The 20822-nt window shown below is 36.5% G+C and overlaps 1 protein-coding gene across 7 annotated transcripts; it reads left to right on the top strand.

Annotated features, from left to right (window-relative positions):
• Positions 1–7137: 7137 nt before the first annotated feature.
• Positions 7138–20541, top strand: tfap2c (transcription factor AP-2 gamma (activating enhancer binding protein 2 gamma)). 7 transcript variants are annotated; one of them, XM_027147413.2, is made up of 8 exons: positions 9382–9794; positions 10963–11102; positions 11222–11680; positions 11865–11916; positions 15186–15408; positions 16993–17111; positions 18128–18269; positions 19149–20541. In XM_027147413.2, the coding sequence occupies exons 2-8, from the start codon at positions 11043–11045 to the stop codon at positions 19444–19446; spliced, it is 1353 nt and encodes a 450-aa protein (XP_027003214.2). In that variant the 5' UTR covers positions 9382–9794; positions 10963–11042; the 3' UTR covers positions 19447–20541. The 7 variants fall into 7 exon arrangements, with proteins under 7 accessions (XP_027003217.2, XP_027003218.2, XP_027003214.2 ...); XM_027147418.2 differs by having other exon boundaries at positions 9386–9794; positions 10963–11045; XM_047814418.1 differs by having other exon boundaries at positions 9386–9794; positions 10963–11045; positions 11219–11680.
• Positions 20542–20822: the final 281 nt, after the last annotated feature.

Genomic DNA, 20822 nt, shown 5'->3' with positions numbered 1-20822 from the left:
CCGTCTAATATTTAATAGTTTGGAGATACATTGTTTGAATATAATGTTGTGGTGTTGGACATCAGCCAAAGGAAATAACAGTTTGCAATACAAAATACAAATTTCCCTGTATCTACCTCACATTGTCAAGCTTTTAACCACATTCTGTAATCAGACGGTGAATCTATTTGTGTTTAATGCACAGTTTTCTCTCGAAAGGAAAAGAAAAACAAGGCTGTTTCAATTCAATTCAAGTTTATTTGTATAGAGCTTTTTACAATTGACATTGTCTCAAGGCAGCTTTACATAACATAAACATAGAACAAAAGGTTATTATAAAGAATAATAGAAAGATTAATAGAACTCAATATTGAAGATATATTTAAATGTGTTTGTATTTATCCCCAATGAGCAAGTGACTCAGGCAGCAGTAGCAAGGAAAAACTCCCTTGAATGGAAGGAAGAAACCTTGAGAGGAACCAGACTCAAAGGGGAACCCATCCTTATATGGGTGACAATGGAGGGTGTGATTACAAATATACAGTCTGACAAATGTTGTATTGATGTAAAAAATCACATGGAGTTGGCATCTCCTCTTTAGAATCGCAGACTCTAACTGGAGCTGGTAGATCTCTAGATGCCTCAGGATTCTCACAGAGTTGGCCTCATCTCAGTGGAGGTCCAAAATCTTTATCACACGGAAGACAATCGGAGCTGGTACAATTTCTGGATGCCTTGGGATGGGTAGAAAGAGAGAAGCAGTGGAGAAGGATTAACGTAGCTGCTATTCATAATATTAGCAAGCACTAGATGATAATGTGCATTTGGTCAGATGTAATAGAGCACAATATCATGTGATGTATTATGTGTACGCCTGACTAAAGTGATAAGTTTTAAACAGCATCTACATTTAAACTGGGAAATTGTGTCCGAGCCCCAAACACTATCAGGAAGACTATTCCAAAGTTTGGGAGCTAAATACAAAAATGCTCTACCACCTTTAGTAGACTTAGATATTCTGGAAACTACCAGGAGTCCTGCATTTTGTGATCTCAGTGTGCGCAAAGGATTGTAATGTGTTACAAGACTAGTTAGATACATGGGAACTAAACCATCAAGAGCCTGTACCATGTACGCAAGTAGCAGCAATTTGTAATCAATTCTAAACTTAACAAGTAGCCAGTGTAGAGATGATAAAATTGGGGTTATATGATCATATTTTCTTGTCCTTGTGAGAACTCTGGCAGCTGCATTTTGGACTAACTGTAGCCTATTTATTAAAGATACAGGCCAACCACCTAGTAATGCATTACAATAGTCCAGTCTAAAGGTCATGAATGCATGAATTAGCTTCTCAGCATCAGATACACATTGGATGTTTCTTAGCTTGGCAATATTTCGAAGAAGGCTGTTTTTAAAAGACAAGTTGCTGTCTAATATAACACACAGGTCTGTATGTATCTATTGTTTATGTTAGCAAGACACCATTATTCATGAAAATAAAATCACACACACAAACATTCATATGTGGTTTCATCATGCTTTTTATCATTCAGGGGCATCTGTCCTGTGATGAGTTTGCAAATATGCAAATGTAGGCCTACAGTACATATTTTTCCACATAAATCACCATTTGCATAAATCCCATTGTGACCACTGCATTTTACTGAGTTTCAACTTCCACCATAAAAGGTGGACAAAAAGTAGTGTACAAATGATAAATAAGGAAGTCACTGTACTAAACCAGTACACAAGTGATCAGCTGCTAAGGGAAAACATCTAACAACGAACATCTAGGAGTGTTAAAAAAAATTGTAAAAGAGACTTTCTTCAGCCTCCTCTAAGACTAGAAAAACCAGGGTGGATTATGCTCATGTTCTGATGAAGTGTATTTTCCACAAGTAATAAATTCTTTGATAATGTGCCTCATATATAAGATATACAGATTATATGGATATTAAATCTGAAATAATTGTACAATCTACACATATTATGAATATTATTTTATTATATTAAATAAACTATGTGTAAAATTAATAAGCAGCAGGTGCTAACTATCGGTCTGTCAAGTAGAGTTTTCACTTTTTCTTTATGGGGATGGCCAGACTTTATGCATATGACTAAGCGGTGATACACATAGAGTATATGTAAACTATGTATATGAATACTTTTGTCCCTGTTTCTCTTTATGCTGCTACATTACTTTCTGTTGATTTGAAAGTTTGACTTGTGTACACAGAAAGCATACACCAGAACAAAAGGATGTTTCTCCTTAGCTGGGTTTTAATCTGACTGCTGATTTAGAAAGCTGCCAGCGGTCGGTTACACTGCAACTGCAAACATGAATACCAAGAATACCACAACTCCATCTAAGTGAATCAACCGGAAATTGTGAAACCATGGCATCCTGTACATATAACTGGTGTTTACATGATAGATCATGTTCATTAGTAGATTTGAAGAAGTTCTCAGAAGCATATCTTGCACTGCAATTTTAGGAAATCTAGATTTTACTGTTGAATTTAAATGTTTGCTGTAGGTGATAAATTTGCAAATATAGTCTAATCTTATAGTAATAGTTAATATTAGCTGTGTAGGAACCCTAAGACTTTGAAAGAAAATTAATACAGTACATTTTGTAACAACATTTTTTTTGACGACCAAAAACAACAAATAAATCTGCTGCACCCTTTCATATATGTCTACATCTTTACACTCTCCAAACATGGCCAAACGTCTGTGGACACCTAAACATCTCACTTATACATTATGTGCTTTTTGAACAGCCCATTCCAGATTTAGTCTCCAATGTACTGCTATAATGTTCCTCCATACCTCCATGTCTTCATGGTCTCCTTTGTTCCAGTGAAGGGAAAGTGTAATGAAATGAAGCATACTAAGACATCCTATCTAGCTGTGCTTTATACAGGCATAAATATGTGAATATGTGAATATCAGGTGTCCACATACGTTTGGCCATATAGTTAGAAAAAATCTTAAAACAGTTGAAAACGGCTACAAAACAGCAAAAGATTTAACAGGAAATGAACCCATGTGCACAGTCTACTCACAGACAGTGAGAGTGAGACTGGTGATGGAAGAAAACAAGAGTTTCAATTTAAAATGAGAAAAAAACACATATCATGCTCAGGCAATGTATGAAACGTGCTGTGTGGCCAAAAGTATTTTGCCACCTGACTATCACACTAACTGCTAAACCATTGGTTTCACATTCACTACCCCCCTGGTTATTGCATTATCTCACATCTTGAGAAACAGGACATGGTTAAAAATGATTTTAGCTCTTTTTAAAAATGTTTAAACAGGAAGCAATTGAAAGAGAACATTGACAAACAGTACATGAATAGTACATGAATCCTGTAGTTCTATAATGCATGGGGTTTATTTCATTAATTATACATGAATTCAGAGCTCTGTTGGCCATTTCTGTGTGTTGCTTATAATAAGTCTATAATAAGTTGTGTTGTGCTGCATTAGTCTGGCTTGTGATACATTGCCCTTTGCTGGCAAGATGTAATTTACTCTGTATGTATGCTGAGTAGGTGGTTGCATGATTTTTTTTGTTGTTTGATGGGTTTTTGTCATTCTATGCAGTATTACTTTTTATATTGTTACAGTATCTCACAAAAGTGAGTACACCCCTCACATTTTTGTAAATATTTTATTATATCTTTTCATGTAACAACACTGAGAGATAGCGTGAGAGCGATAACACCAAATTAAACACACCTACTCCCCATTCACACCTGATACCTTGTAACTACCGAGTAACATGACACCCTGGAGAGAAAATGGATAATGTGGCCAAATTTGGGCATTTTCTCTTAGGGGTGTACTCACTTTTCTGGCCAGTGTTTTTAGACAGTAATGACTTAATTAATGTGTTGAGTTATTTTGAGGGGACAGCAAATTTACACTGTTATACAAGCTGTACGCTCACTACTTTATATTGTAGTAAAATGTCGTTTCTTCAGTGTTGTCACATGAAAAGATATAATAAAATATTTACAACAATGTGAGGGGTGTACTCACTTCTGTTAGATACTGTGGCTAGCAGTTTGAGTCAGATAAACTAAGTCCAGGTCTAAGCATAATGCCAAGCTAAAACCTTGTTATAAAGGAATAAGTACAAGTAAGTAACGTAACAAAAACAGTACCAGGTTACTCAGGCAATCCTGTGCCACTATCCAAAATCAAATCAAATCAAATCAAATCAAACTACCCTTGCTAGTTTCTCTCACTAGTCTCACTTTCTCTCACTAGTAGTGAGAGAAAGCAGAAGACAGAAGCAGATGTTAAATTCTCAAGTGATCTATATCTGTCAGTTTGAAACATTGAACCTTAGGTTAACCTTCGATGAAGAAAAAAATCCTATGTGCATTTCTGTTTTTCATGTTTACAGTCAGCTCTAATCCTGGCTGCTGTAATCATGAAACTAATGTGAATCTGGAAAAACTTCTATTTATAATCATACTCAAGACGGTATATAATTAACCATGAACTATTTCTGTTAATGACAATTATGATTAGTAGTTTTTTCACACTCTTGTGTTGCCACATATCAACAGCTCTAGGACCCTCTGGTTTTAAAGCCGGTGAAGCCCATTGCTGCAGCAGGGAGTTCAGGACTTGTAGGATAATTCTGAGACCCAAAAACCATCTACACAATATACAACTGACAAGATGTCCATCTGGGTTGTACACCCACCATACCACTTATGAGAGCCACATGATTAGTGTCAAGAAGCAAAAGAGCACCTTCTAGTGGCAAAGATCCGTTTGCCAACATTTTTGATTCATATGAAATTTAAATTCTTCCTTGTAAGACATTTTACCTTATTCAGTAATTACTGTGTAGTTCAGTGTTTTGTAGCGATAATAAATGATTTTTTGCCAAACATTGTGTTTTCTCAGACATTTTCATATTTTGTTGAGGAAACTTCTCTTGTCTGGTCTTAGGATATGTTAAACTGTCTTATAGGTTATGCAGTGGGGGCGTTTTGCTGATATTGTTTGTGTAAATTTTTCTACAGAAAGAAGGACCGCTGCAAATTCTATACTTAATATCATGAAACACTTGTTCTGATGAGAGTGCTGTCTTTCAGGATGGCAACGTGTCTGCCCCTCCTTTGTTTACTTCTCCCCGTCTCTACACACCTGTTCCCTATTGTTAATCGTCATGTCTATTTAACCGTGCCGCGTTGCCGATGGACGTCGCCTCACTTCTGTTCCGTGGGGGATGTTGCAGGCCTGTAGCGGAGGATCTTCTCCTCCCATTCTGGTCTTCGAGACGTGGTCTGGCCACGGTATGTCTGGGGTTGTGCTTGGCCCTTCTGTTTGGCGGTGGATGTTGCTCAGCCCTTCTGCTCGGCGTTGAATGCCGCTCAGCCCTTCTACTTGACTTGTCCTTTTTCCTGTCTAGTTTGTCTGTGTTCCTGTTCTGTGTTTATTTATTAAACCCTGTTTATTTGAAGCTATCCTGTATCTGGGTCTGTCTCCCTCCTTCTGGTGTAACAATATCTGAGCAGCCACACCTATGTTGTTGTTTTTTTTTGTTAACATCCTGTTCCAAATTTAGATCCGCCCTTTGTTGTTATTACCTTCACACTACTGAGAAGGCTTTATACTAGACTTTGTAGTAGATCGTAGAGATCATTTATCCTCAAACATTCTAATGAGGTCAGGCACTAATGACTGAAATGCAACTGTCATTCAAATTGCATGCTAATCTTTATAGACCTTACTTTATGCACAGGTGCATTGTCATGCTGGAACATGTTCGGGCCCCTTAGTTCAAGCGAAGGGCAGCTTACAGCTATAGTCCACATTTGTGTGATCATAGTTGTGGCCATATAGGCTGTTGTCAGTCTCACTGTTATCTTGTTTTAACTCAGTTGTTTCCACATTGGCATGGATAAGGGTGATCAGTCATAATAATTTCAGTGATTTGCAGTGACGATTCCCTTTAGGGGACAGTTTTTGCTTTAATTTATCACCTCTCTGCGAGTGTTCTATGTGAAATTGTCATTTGAACTGTTAAAAATGGCGTGCTTCTTACTATGTAAAGTCTTGACTTCAACCCTTAAATACTCAAACATGGGTAAATTCTAAACAACGGTCCCAGGTAGTTTTCCCTATGGCTGCAGTTCCTATAAATATCCTGCAGATGGCAGCACAGAACTGATTTTTGGTTAAAGGATTACTAAATCCAACTTTTAACTGTCCACTGAAACAAGACCACATATATTTACTTCGCAATCCGCCAGTATATTGTGTTAGCACATTAACACATTACGTTTGGACAGATTTAATCCGCAAAACATGAATTGTTCATAAGCTTATTTGTTGTAATTCAAAATTGTGGATTTATGTATTACTGTATGAAATAAATACATGGAAAAAAGACAGGAAAAATAAACGTTGTTATACTCATTACTCTGTGTGTATATTTTGGCTTATTTCCACCTTAAATCACATTTGACTGATTGTCCATTCAGTCATTATCTATTCTCACTTAGACGAGATCCACAGCCTTGGTAAGAAATGTTGTGTATTATTAGCTTGGGAACATTTTGGGTAGTAAATTAAGCATCTAAAGCATTGATTCTTGGATATTTTAGTGATCAGGTGTTTGACTAGAAATCTAACATTTTGAGTTATTTCGTGTTTACAGATGCTTGATTGTCCTCATGTTATGATTTATTAAACACTATTGCATCGGATTATTTGTTGTCTAAATCTTCACCAATGACTGAGAATGAAGACTTTTTGGTTTTGATTTTGTCTACCCTACCATCTGCATGTCAAATATCTATGGTGTGGATTTGCTAATGATTCCCATTGTTCTCGTTTTGTTTATTTGTTTATTTACATACTATGCTTTTTGACTTGAAAGGGTTTAATTAAAGGGAAAACCACTGTTGGATTCAATGACCTTACAGCAGTGAGTATATAATCATGTAACGATGGTAGGAAAACCGCTGAAATCAAACAAACTGGGTTAAATATCATGACTCACGTGTTCACAGGTCGTAGCGTTATGACCACGTGTCTATTCTGATTTGAATGAAGGCACTGCATTCGTCATTTGGACCTATTAGCTCGGTCCATCGTCTTTACTGTTTTTGCTCAGGTGGTGCAGGTTTCGCGCATGCGCACAGAGAGAGGTCGGCAGCCAGGTGTAGTCAGCGATAACGCGCACTTGTGATCTCAGGCATTCGCTTTTACTCGGAAAGGACTGTACAGATATCTTTGCAGATGTCGTTATTAGAGAGGCTGGACTGGCGGGTAAGTTCTTTTTTCTGAATAATGAGTGTGATCTTAATATTACAAAAAAAATCCACACAACTACCGATCCGATTTGTGTTTGTTTTGAAGTTTTATTTGTTATGAAGAGCATCCTTTTGTTGAGATTAGGTTGCTACCTGTTCTAAGCTGTACAGGCTGATTAGACAATTTAAAAAGTAATCTAATAATTTGTTAGGTTTTTATTAATAATAAAACAACGACAAAAGTAACACAAAAACAATATTGCTAAGTTCACCGATTGCTTTTAGTTTTTGAACATCAGTAGGTTTATCATGGCTGTGTTGGCTATGGGTGAGATGAGTTTAATGGGTTTAATTAACCTCTAATTAAGAGCTAAGACAGAACCTGCAATGGAAATATATTACAAGGCGTGTTAATTAAATATTCATTAAATAATTGTGCCTAACACATTACATATGGGGTCCCGGACAGAATTCTGACTTGTTTAGACTAAATTGTCCTCGTCTGCGTCCCCGTTAGCTTTATTATTCGTTTGAGATTCAACTTCGTACGAGAAAGATACAAAAGTCAAAAGTCGATCTATTGGTACATTTTTGAGTTGATTGCTTTAAAACAAAAAACAATAAAAAAAATAAAAAAAAACCAACAACATACAATACAATAAATAAATAAAGCCCAAAGCCCAAACCAAGCCCATATATATATATATATATATCTATATATATATATATATATATATATAGATATATATATATATATATATATATATATATATATATATATATATATATATATATATACACATATATATATATATATGTGTGTGTGTGTGTGTGTGTGTGTGTGTGTGTGCGTGTGTGTGTGAAAATCTTTTTATATTACATTTATAGAAAGAATGAAACATGTAAACAATAACACATTTGACAGCCAAAATCCGCTGGTAGGTTTTACACGTTTTAATATTTTACAGTAATATAATGATACGAATATATCCGACTTCCAAGTCATCTTTAATCCATTCGTTTATTGCTTCCAAAATGTTAAGTATTTTTAAATCACATAGCAAATTTAACCAATATTGCATTGAATTGAGACGTGTTAAATATAACTATGGCATAGGTTGTTTACACTGCTTTAACCAAATGGCTTGCAATCGAATTCATTTGTACTTTGTTGTAAATTTACTGCTGGGCAAACTGATATTTCTTCCAATGGATAACAGTTAAAAAAAAGGAAAAAGAAACATGAAAATATGAAAATCTACAATGATGAATTAGGCATAACGAAGCCATTTAAACACAATCAATTGCCACTGCTTTACGATTAACCCTGTATTTTATTATTATTATTATTATTATTATTATTATTATTATTATTATTATTATTATTATTATTATTATTGGTAGTAGTAGTAGTAGTAGTAGTAGTAATAATAATAATAATAATAATAATAATAATAATAATAATAATAATAATAATAATAGTAATAGGCAATACATATTATTTATTATTCAAAAGTCGATTTTTACTAAGAGGTTATCCTATTTTTATGTAGTATCCTGCATCTTGTATGCGAAACCAAGAGAAAGTCGCCACAGAGGCCGCGAACAAGCAGCTCAGTAATTAAGATGAGAGAGAAGATCTGCTGCTTAGTTGTAACGTGAATGCAGATCGGCGCTTAAGCTCTGTATAGACAGACTTTAAGAAAGTTCAAAAGAAAGATTGTAAAACATCACGCGTTAGATCACACATATTATTTACTGCACTCAAAAGAAAACAACATATTTACTACGACTACAAAAAATAAACAAATAAATAAAAGAAAATAGTGATAATAACAACAACAATAATAATGATATGCCTTAACGGCCTATATATAAAGTTATTAATTTATCCTGCAATAAATTAAGATGGCTTGTGAAAAAGAATCCTATCAGCTATGCAAACTTTACTTTTTCTTTAAGTTTTATCGAATGTAAAATGGAAGCTCTGGCTGATAAATAGGCGGACAGCGCACTGATTGGTCGGTTGTTTCTGCAGTAACCAATTGGCCAGGACATTAGTGATAACAGCGGGTAAAGTCCCCGCCTACTCGCGGCTTCTATGCAAATATAGTGGCGATGCTTCCAACAGGATAAACGAGTCGAGGACAGGACAGGCTTTGGTCCGTCAGAGAGAGTCCACTTTACACGTTTTTGAAGTTTCACATTGTGTTTTAGCTTTTTTTTTTTTTTTTTTTCTCGCTACGTGTTCAGTTCGGCAGTTGAAAGCGTCGGTGTGAGTAGTTTGTTCATGCGGCGTTTCACCTCGTCGTTACAGCTGAATAAGTCCCGAGACGCGGCGGCTTTTGCGCCAGAGTTGATGCATTTCTTCACCGTGTATAGTTTGCTCCCTGGACTAAACTGTAAACGACGAGCTTTTATATTGTCAAGTCTTCGTGTCTAAGGCCTTTAAGGTTTGCATTCTGTCAAAGAAAAATGTTGTGGAAGTTGGCAGATAACGTGAAGTACGAGGAGGACTGCGAGGTAAGTAAAGTAGGAAATGAGGAGATCAGTAGAAATCCGTCGGTTTGGTCCCACAGTGTCGTCTATGCGCTGATTGAGTTCCTGTTTCGAATGCGTATGAATGTTTAAACTATATTTATAGGTTTTTAGCATAAAAACGGCAACAAAAACCATAAAAAACTAACATTTACACAAAGTAAAAGTACTTGCTTAAAACTGCTTGTTTGCATGTCTGTTTAAGCTTTAACATTTCACAATTCATCTGATCAACATCAAGTTAGAACAGAACTCTCAGATCCCTCAAAGCTATTGACATAAACGACTGTTTAACCAACTGTTATATTTAGATTTTTGCAAGGTAACGTTGACCATTTGCATCAGTTCCTACTGATTAGCTGGTCTAAGTAGCTGTTTACAATCTAACCTTCTCCACTACATATTCAACATCAGTAAACGAATAGCTTCATTCAGCTCATTTAGATTTTACACCATCGAAGTTTAATGATCTGATTTTCTTATTGTAAATAAACAATAACCCTTTTGATTCTCTCAGCTATTGACATAACACTCTGGTGATAGCTGGCTGGGTGTCTGCGCGCTTTGTGCGCACTGACAGTAATACTGAAGCCCTTCAGCCCCACAAAGCACCTTTAAAAATACTGACACGCCAACCAAAGTAATGCATTATGTACCATGGCGGCCTCCTTCCATTCTAATGTGCGAGACAAGTTATTTTGTGATTAAATGTGATCTATGAGGAAAAAACGAAAAAACAAAACAAAAGAAAAAACAAACAAATAAAAGTAATTAGGACAAACCCTGTCTCTTTGACGCAGATGTTACTCAAAATACATTGCACAGATTTTTTCGTGTGCTATTAAAATCGTTTCACTTTTTCACAGTTTTTTCAACTTAAATAGTCATTAATATGGATTCCATTAATCAATAATAAAACATTTCTTCTTCTTCTTCTTCTTCTTCTTCTTCTTCTTCTTCTTCTTCTTCTTCTTATTATTATTATTATTATTATTATTATTATTATTATTATTATTATTATTATTATTATTATGTGTAGCTGAATTATGTTTGTCCTGAATTAAGTCCAATTTTTGAACTTTAAAAAATAGGGTAGCGTTTATTATGCCATATACAAGTGAAACACAGTGAAATGATTTTCTTTGCATGATAGCTGGAGCCAGAATGCCGGATCACTTATGACACTGGACCCCAGAGCAGAATGGGTATTTTTTGGGGTCCAGCACTGGCATTATGGTACGACCAATGCTGGAACTTGTGGCCCAAAGCATTAACCTTGAAGTCATCACTGATGTATTTATTTAGCCTTTTGACATATAATCTATTGGTCTAAATAATTGTATAATTTTTTATGCTTTTTTAAATGAGTTGTTTTACTTGACATTAATGAGACATTATGTACATTTCAGCAGGAGAGGCATGATGGCAATAGCAATGGAAATTCACGGTTACCGCATCATCCGGTGGTTAGTCAGCCACTCTACAGTCCGGCACCTTCTTTATCACACACAACCGGCTCTGACTTTCAACCACCGTACTTCCCTCCTCCCTACCAACCACTTCCTTACACCCAGCCGAATGACCCGTACTCTCACCTCAGCGACCCGTTCAACATCAACTCTATCCACCAGTCCCCGACGTCTAATCAGCAACAGCCTTGGCCCGGCCGTCAAAACCAAGACGGGATCGGACCACATGCCCGCAGTGGACTTGCTACTCAGATTCTGGGCTTAGGTGGTGGATCTTCCAGTGTTCAGAGAGACGGCTTTAGGCGACCAGAGTTGCTACCTCCACATGTCCATGGACTTGAATCAGCAATGGGCGAGAATATGGGACTGCATGAAATGGGGCAAGGACTCGATGATGTCCAAGTAAGTGTGCTTCGAGCCAAGTGCTTAGATTCTTTCAAATAGAGCAAGTCTACTTCATAAATAATTGCTTAACTGGAATTAATTTTCTTTAACCTGACACACACCGATAACATGAGATATAGAATATTCAAATATATGTAAGAGAACACGTAATCATTTTTTAAAATTTTGTTTGTTGTTTCAGCATGTGGATGATCACAGTATTGTAACCGCTGACCAGACAGTCATCAAAAAAGGTTGGTTTGGATTTCTTTCCTTGCTGAATGGCAGGTTTTTTTTAACTGTCTGTTGCTCTGTTGCACAATAACAAGAACAATCCCATGTGATATCAAATTATGGCTCTTAGTTGCTTATTTACAGTGGAGTTATATTACTATTTATAATATTGTTTTTATTTTTTTTAAAAATGTAGCATGCTTTAATAACGGGAGATGCCGGGATGGACATAATGCACGTATGGCATAAATTACTGCACCCAGCCCAGATGCATTGCACAATGAAAATGTGAATAGGAGGAGTTGAGGAAGCTCTGGTTTAAACTTCACCACTAATCCTCTTGGCCATGTGCTCCATTTAACTAATCTGGGTTTGATCCTCGCTGCATTGTAGTTCTCGTTCAGGCTGAATGGAAAGTCAGCAGGAGGAATCTTCTCGAAATGGCACACAGACTGACAAGTTGCGGAATGCTCTGCTGGCTCACAGAGCTGAGGCCTAGGCCATCTTTGTTGTCTAAGCTTAATTCTTTTTGCTTTTTGAATTGGCGTTGAGTGCTGTCAGAGTTTAGCGCCTCAGTAAACTCACGCAAAAGGAGAAAACGTGAAACAACAGGGTGGGGCACTTCTGAGACAACAGAATACAGAGACATTTCTGAAGGTCTTTTGGTAAAACGCAGACATTTAGCATTACATTTGCCAAAAATTTGGTAGTAAAGTTAAAGTTTTATCTACAAGAAGTTAAAGATGAAACAATGGAAAAAATATGACGTGTCCTGAAATGGCGAAACATGGAAATGACGAGTGCCTGACTAGTCATCTATATGTGATTAATTCTAGTATGAATAACTAGTAGCATGGTGGCAGCTTTTCTTAAAAATAAGGCAAATAAAATCACCATGAATCAGCCTGTTACACAGAAATAGAGATTTTAGGATGGAACATTTTTTGTCTGCTCCATGGGAAATTCACCACAAGCAGATATGACAGATATGGCATGCATTATAGTCAGTCAGTAATTTAGAATTTCTTTTAACTCTGGAGTATCTTGACAAATGCACATTTACTTTAAAAGGTTGGATCACAGTATGGATAGCTTTGGCACAGTTTGGGCTTGTGTGGTTTATATAAGTCACAGTTTTGGTTTTATTATCCAAATGACCTCTATCATCTGAGTAAATGATCTCAGCGTAGGCACAGTATAGAGCATTTAAAAGCGATGAGCAAAAATATTTCAAGACATACAATTGGCACAACCACCACAGACAATATCCAACTAAATGACAGGCTTTAGTTGTTTTAAATTAGCCAATCAAATCAAAGGAGGATGGATTGCTTTGACAGAAATTGAAGGTCTCTTCAGTCTGATGATGTGGTGGTAAACTATAGAAAAGTTCAGTTTCCAGATGAGGCATATTTTGGCTACAGTTCATTTTGACATGAGACGGTAGATAAGCATCTGTCTAGCAAAGCATTGACAAAGAGCTTGCTAAGTTGGGTGCCTTGGTGACAGTAGCAGTACACAATAACAGTAAAATAGATGACTTTTAAAATGAAATACCAAGATGACGACAATCCTAAGAGATTTTTATGTTAATTGCTCACTTCCTATGAATATAATGAACCCACATGTGTATTGCAGTCATATTGTGTGTCATTTATGTTTTCTTTGAAACATACATCCTCCCAACAATATCCAGTATCTGTTTGTAACCTCGTAAGACACTGCACATTATGAGCATACCTTATAGTAATGGTCATTAAGTGGAATTGCAATTATAAATAAATGTTTGGGTAAAAAATGAGGCAGATGAGCCTGTTTGTATGTAAACTTTTTCAGCATGAAAACGAAAAACAATCAAATAAATAATTATTTCAAAATATGCTGATTCAGGTTGTGATTGGGAATTCAATACGAGCACAGTTTATTTATTTATTTTTGCCTGGTCATTTCCGTAGTGTTGATCTGTCCAATTCCCACCCTCTGTCTGATTCTAGTCACTCCAGGAGAGTGAGGGTTAACACACACACATCCTCAAAGGGATCGCAGACTGCCCGGTTCTTTGCATGAGCTCACAGCATTCAGTAGACCTGGACTATGACTCAGTCACAGGCGGCAGTTTGAGGGTTGGAATTTTAACTCGGGTCCAAGCAGACAAACAAAACCCTCTTATGCTTAGTTACACCAATCGGGAGCCACATGATACTCTCTAAAAAAAACGTATTGCGTACTAATTCCTTAAAACAACAGCATATTGTCAGCATATGTTCATTTTGCAGACTTGTCATTTATACTGAATAGAACCCAGAAATTTTCACAGTATTTGCATTACGTATATTATTTTATGTTGCATATTTGATTATTGATACCATATGGCATGTGTGCATAAAAAATATCCTGTGATGCAAATATCTGTTTTGTTCTAAATGACCAGCCATCTGTGAATCTTATCTCTTATCTGTTTTTTGTGTCGTTGTTTTGTCAGTGAGGCCAGTAGCATGTTGCTCTGGCAGACATCTTTTTTTAAGCTATGACATGAAGGCTAAGATTATTATTATTTTTTTTTAGCAATAACACAGCCTTTTCGTTAATACCCCTTTAGCACTATCCTTGTAATATGGTAAAGAAAGTAAGTGCAGGATTATGGAATTAATGGCTTATGGTAAGCAATAATTTGTGACTAATGTGGTATTTGCTTCTTGCGTCTCTTGTGTAGAGGCTAGCTTAGTTGGTGTTTGGTGTGCCGGCCTGTTTCTCATTAAAAAGTTTGGTGTGATTATTTCCTAAAAACTTCAGAGACCACATAAGTACACATCTTCACATAAGAACATTACTTCGGATTTTTCCCCCTCCCTAACTACTTCCTGTTTGTAGACGATGGACTAGTTTCAATTGTGATCAGGTGTTTGTAAACACAAAAAAGTAAGAAACATTAACAGGCAACATCCTAGTGATACCAACTTCCAGAAAGACTTTACAAAGTAAGATATATGAGGATTCCAATTGTATTGAAAGTTATTATATAAAAGCACCAAAGGCTGTTTTCCACAGTTGGACTTTTTTATTAAAATGTCAGCAAATCTATTAATATCAAAAGGACTGGACTGAATTATTGACCAATAACAAAGCCGATGAATAAATGGTGGCCTTGTGACAACAAATAATTGTGCTTGTAATACTTTTAATAATTCCCTAAGTAATAACTCCATTTGCAAATTGAAACTGAACGGCAAGATGATTTTCTTTGATAACTTGTTTCCTCGATTACTGACGCCTCATTTGTCCTGCGCAGGTCCAGTGACTCATCCTAAGGGCAACCCGACAGGTGTTCCCTTCCAGAGGGAGTCCCTGCTGGGTATGGTATCCAATCCCACAGAGGTTTTCTGCTCTGTCCCTGGCCGCCTTTCTCTGCTCAGCTCCACCTCAAAGTACAAAGTGACTGTAGCCGAGGTTCAGAGACGCCTGTCCCCGCCCGAGTGTCTCAACGCCTCCCTGCTTGGCGGTGTTCTACGCAGGTGAGACACGCTTATAAACCTCATATTTAAATATTTCAATAAATCTACAGGCAGATACTGATTTCTGTCTTTTTTTTTTTGGGGGGGGGGGGGGATAGAGATTGCTGTGATGTGTGTAAAATGTATAAAGTCTACCTGCACTCTCTGTCACTGTACTTATACCTATATAACATAGTGATACCACACGATAATTGTTACTGGATGTATTAGTATTAGTGCTATGGAACAGTGGGTGATCTTAATAAGAACTTTTAACATGCACTAGGTGAAATGAAGATCAGAGGTATCTAGGATTATCAGAATCCCTGTCAAACATTTGGACACACCTCTTCAGAAAAAGCTTTTCTTCTTTTTTTTTTTTTGCCAGTTTACTTCTATTTAGGACCAAAAGGAAAACAAACTAGAATAACATGTAAGGATTATACTGTAACTTGTACGGAGTTCCCAATGACCATTTTCGAATCTTGGCATTTTCTCGAAAGCTTCGGGAGAGAGCTTCAACTTGAAGGCTTTATTGATAATTCCCAACCCCACAAAGAAAACAGAAAGAGATTAAATTTAAGTGAAAGCTAGTTAAAAATGCATTCCTATTCAGGGAATTGGGGTCTACAAAGAAAAATCTATTTGTGTGAAAACAGAAAGACAGAAGACTTTAAATGCAGCTGAACATTTGAACTGCCGACATGAACAGTGTTGAGGGAAATAGGCAGAGATGGGGTATCATCGATACTCATTGCCTCTGAGCTCAAGAGCTGTATTTACAGAGAAAGCATGTTTTTCGCTTCCTGTGTTTGTCATGCATACACATAACCATAACTTTAACCCCAGTAGATTAGAAATATTTAGTTTCTTTCTTTCTTTCTTTCTTTCTTTCTTTCTTTCTTTCTTTCTTTCTTTCTTTCTTTCTTTCTTTCTTTCTTTCTTTTAACAAAAGCTGTGATTTTAAGCATTTTGATTTTATTTATATATTTGTTTGTTTATTTTATTTATTTATTTTCAAATATAACTGGAAAACCAGCATATTTTGAAAACAGGGTGATTTTGTGGATATTTGACAATATCTTATTATTTCAAGAAAATTTGTTGGGTTAAATGGGTTAAGTACTTACTTTATATATGTATATATTAGCATATATGGGTGCATGTGTGTGTGTGTGTGTGTATATATATATATATATATATATATATATATATATATAAAATTAAGTAGGTCATAAAGAGATTGGCAGAGGGGGGTTGGCAGAAGCAGGGTGCTCACTCTCCTGCAAAATGATGACTCTCTCTTACTCACTAATGTAGAGGACGCCAAGCCTCCAAGTCTAGTCATGCAGAAACCTGAAGCAGCTCAATTAAGTGGGGAATGTGTGTATGTGTGTGTGTGTGTGTGTGTGTGTGTGTGTGTGTGTGTGTGTGTGTGTGTGTGTGCGTTGCCTCACCAGAGAAGCTCTCGAGCTATGTTTCCATTAGCTGTTTACTCACATAGTTAGTTGCATTCACTAAGCTACTGAAAATTGTCAATTGAAAATTATCTGAAATTATTATATGGTTAATTGAATTATTTGACATATTTTTTTTCCATCACAGGGCCAAATCAAAGAATGGTGGGAGATCCCTCAGAGAGAAGTTGGATAAGATTGGGCTGAACTTGCCAGCAGGTCGAAGGAAGGCAGCTAACGTCACTCTGCTAACAGCACTTGTAGAAGGTAAAAGTATTATATACTTAAAAATACAGCCACCTTTTAATCAGTGTCAAGTATTATTTTGATCAATGTTGCCCCGAAGATTATTCTATTAAACTTAACAACTAAAACTCCTACACACTCAGCGTGCCAGTCTACTTTTGGTTTTTTAATTCTGAAACGTTAACAAATTTCTTATTACCTGCCCAGCTTTTATTGCACTTCAAACATGATGAAAGAGTTCACACCACCTGAAAGGATGTTCCTGTTGACATTTAAAGTTAGCAAGCAGCTGCCTAAAACCTGAAGAGCAAGAAATGACTCATAAAACCCAGGCCTATAAATTCCAAAGGATCTTCTACATCGGAGCTATTTATCATGCTAGACAATGACAAGTACTGGCATAGCAACCTCAAGCATTCTCTTCTATCATAAATTGCTCACCTGGTACAGTTCCACACTGCAAATTAAACTTAAGGGCATGCACTAACAAAAGCTTTAATTTCATGATACTTTATATCCAGAATTACCTTTTGTAAAGGAATATTAAAGCCTTGAGTCAGGGAGATGTTAATACATGGATCATGTGTATTATTGCCCTCAGCTATGTGGAGTCTTTTTCTTTTCTGTATTGTTGTCATTCTCAGTGTTAAGAGGAACAGGGACATGACCGGAAGGCAGTTATTTGGAGACTTTCTATGCTGAATTGGGGCTTGTTATCATGTGTTTGCTAGCCAAGAGGAGAAGCTGACCTTAAAGATGGAGACTCTCTGAGTGTTATTGTTAGACATAATGACGATGTGTAGTCTATCAATAAGAGCCTCTGTTGGGTGTCCGAGATTATTTGCTGCCTTCAGCTATAATAAAGCCAGTAAACACATGCAATGTGACCCCCACCCCCTTCCTCAAGAGTAGATACATCTAAATCTGTGTCTATCTTTGTAGTGTAATTTGATTTATTAGTGGAACTCTTGGGTTACTGTGTAATGTTGGTTCAAAGAGTCATATGCATCTGACTCACCTGTGATTAATGTCTGCAGGTGAGGCTGTACACCTGGCCCGAGACTTTGGTTATGTCTGTGAGACAGAGTTTCCCGCTAAGGCAGTGGCTGAATATCTGGGAAGACCCCATGTTGAACGCAATGAGATCAACTCGCGCAAGAACATGCTTCTGGCTGCCAAGTGAGTTCCAGTCATTAACGCAATTCCATCTGTGTCCAAACAAGCTCCCATATTTTACTGTAATGAAATATATCTTATTTAACTTACGCAAAATATACTGGTTGGTAATTAGTCAACGGTAATTGTTCTTTAGCTTTTTAAAGGGATTCTATTTCTGAAAAGTGTGGGAAAAGTTTGGAGAACCTTTAAGGCCCACAAATCTCAAAGTATCCAGGGGTTTGTGAAGCAGAACTAGGGCATCTGTGACCCATCCATCCACCCATCTATATATATATATATATATATATATATATATATATATATATTAAAATTTTGTTACCATACCATTTTACAATATTTATGTTATTTAACTGGACACTTTAAATGGATGGGTTTAAACCTAATCTCTATACCTCACAAACAAGTATAATTGGTGTAATGTCTACATGAAGCTTATCAATATTTAAATAAAAAGCATTCTCTGAGTAAAATTTTGAAAACTTATACCATTTTTTTCTGTTAGCTGTATCCATAGCTAGTAAATATCTGAGAAACTGCTTTTAAGGGTTCAACATAATCGTCAACACAATGATTTATTTAATTTTCAAATCAGCCTTATATTTAATTCTCATAATATTTCTATCATTTTTATACATTTGAATACAGTATTTAATTAGATACAGTATTTGTAGTATTAGACACCTGGGGCTGTTTCTGAAGGCAGTTGGCATGTGTGTATGAGTGCACAGGTGGACACTTGATCATGCTTTCTTTATATGACAGGGCCTAAAGTCCCTTTTTTCGGTTCATATTTACAAAGACTGTTAGAATTGTGATAATAATATGAAAGACTTTACGTTTTGTACTTAACACGTACTTACCTTTTTTTTTCCCACAAAGGCAAATCTGCAAGGAGTTCACGGACCTCCTGACCCAGGATCGTAGTCCTCTGGGAAACTCACGGCCGGTTCCTATCCTGGACCCGGGCATCCAAGGCTGCCTGACCCACTTCAGCCTCATCACACACGGCTTTGGCTCTCCAGCTATCTGCGCTGCCATGACCTCGCTGCAGAACTACCTCAATGAGGCTCTGAAGCAAGTGGACAAAATGTACCTTAATGCACCTGGAGACTCCTCACAAGGCTCCTCAGATGGAAGCAACAAAGCAATGGACAAGATGGACAAGCACAGGAAGTGAAGCATCCAGGTTATGCTGGAACATTTTCTGAGGACCACAGAGCGATCGGTGCCTCGTCACTCTTTTGTCGGTCTAGCTGATTAATGGCTCACTGCTCCTTCCTTCATATTCTGGTCTTCCAGAACACAGAGGCTCTCCTCTTTCCTATTTGCTCTTCCGAGTAGCTGGCACATCTCTAAACATCTCTAAACACAAGTTCGCCCAAAAATATGGTGGGAGCTTTTTTCCCTTCCTGTTTTTTTTTTTTTTTTTTTTTTTTTTTTTTTTAAAGCAGATACCATTTCAAGAGTTTATATGTGGATTTTAGCTTTTGGTTTTTTCATGAAGAGGAAGTCCTACATTATTGATGTCATCATCTGTGGTGCTGACCCGCTATACAACATGCGAGGACATTTGATCCACTTTGAGAGAATAAGTAGCTTTTTGCTTAACTTCATTTGGATGCAGTGTTATTGTACTTCTGTCTGTGGGAGTATTGTTAGCTTGAATGAGTGTTATATATGTCTCTATTCCTTTTATAAATGAGATAGATTGAAATATCACTAAAGGCACTGAAAAAAATATTAAGTGACAGTTTGGGCTAAATACTAAATGTTGTTTCAGGGCTGTTTTTTTTAGTGACCTATTAGCTTTATACCAAATGTTCACTGAATAAGATCACAATGATGAGCAAATTTGCCCCAGTTAAGTACACTGGTAACCTGCTTAATATTTTCAACTACATCCAACAGTTTTGGAAGATCAGTGTCAGACAGACAAATGCATGTGTGTTTTGTGTGATACTATACATGTTTTCTGTAAATACACTGTCTTTTTTATACTTTTAGATTAAATGGACTAGAAAATTTGCTTCCACTTATCTTGCCCTAAATGTAAATAGTTTCTAATTTATGTTGTAATTTAATGGGATTTGTAAATACTGGTACAATTCTGGTGTATGGTTTTGCTTTCAAAAAGATGTCTTAATCTTTCTATAAATAGGTTAGTTTTTTTTATCATTAGTCATTAGGCCTTGGGGATTGTTTTCATATACATGTAAAAGCCTTTTAAAACTATAGGATAAAGAAGAATAAAAAGAAAACACTGTTCATAGTTGCACTTGTTTAAGTCTTCTCATTTATGTGGTTGGCTCATTGATACACTCTAACACACACGCGCACACACACACACACACACACACACACACACACACACACACACACACACACACACACACACACACACACACACACACACACACACACACTTATGCCAGTGAAGCATGGAGATAAAAGCCAATTCAAGTGTAGATAACAGAAATATGAGAAAAATAGTAACTGTAAAAAGTACTATCTTTGTTAATTCTATACCATAAGAAATACTAAACAGCAGATAAT

This window comes from Tachysurus fulvidraco, chromosome 5, assembly GCF_022655615.1.
Source record: "Tachysurus fulvidraco isolate hzauxx_2018 chromosome 5, HZAU_PFXX_2.0, whole genome shotgun sequence".
Taxonomy (NCBI): domain Eukaryota; kingdom Metazoa; phylum Chordata; class Actinopteri; order Siluriformes; family Bagridae; genus Tachysurus; species Tachysurus fulvidraco.
This window is presented reverse-complemented; position numbering and strand designations above follow the sequence as displayed.

Coding starts and splice junctions, on each gene's coding strand:
- tfap2c (XM_027147413.2), top strand. CDS start 11,043: ATGGTACGACCAATGCTGGAACTTGTGGCCCAAAGCATTAACCTTGAA. Junction 11,681..11,864: donor AAGGACTCGATGATGTCCAA/GTAAGTGTGCTT, acceptor TTGTTGTTTCAG/CATGTGGATGATCACAGTAT. Junction 17,112..18,127: donor GCTAACAGCACTTGTAGAAG/GTAAAAGTATTA, acceptor TAATGTCTGCAG/GTGAGGCTGTACACCTGGCC.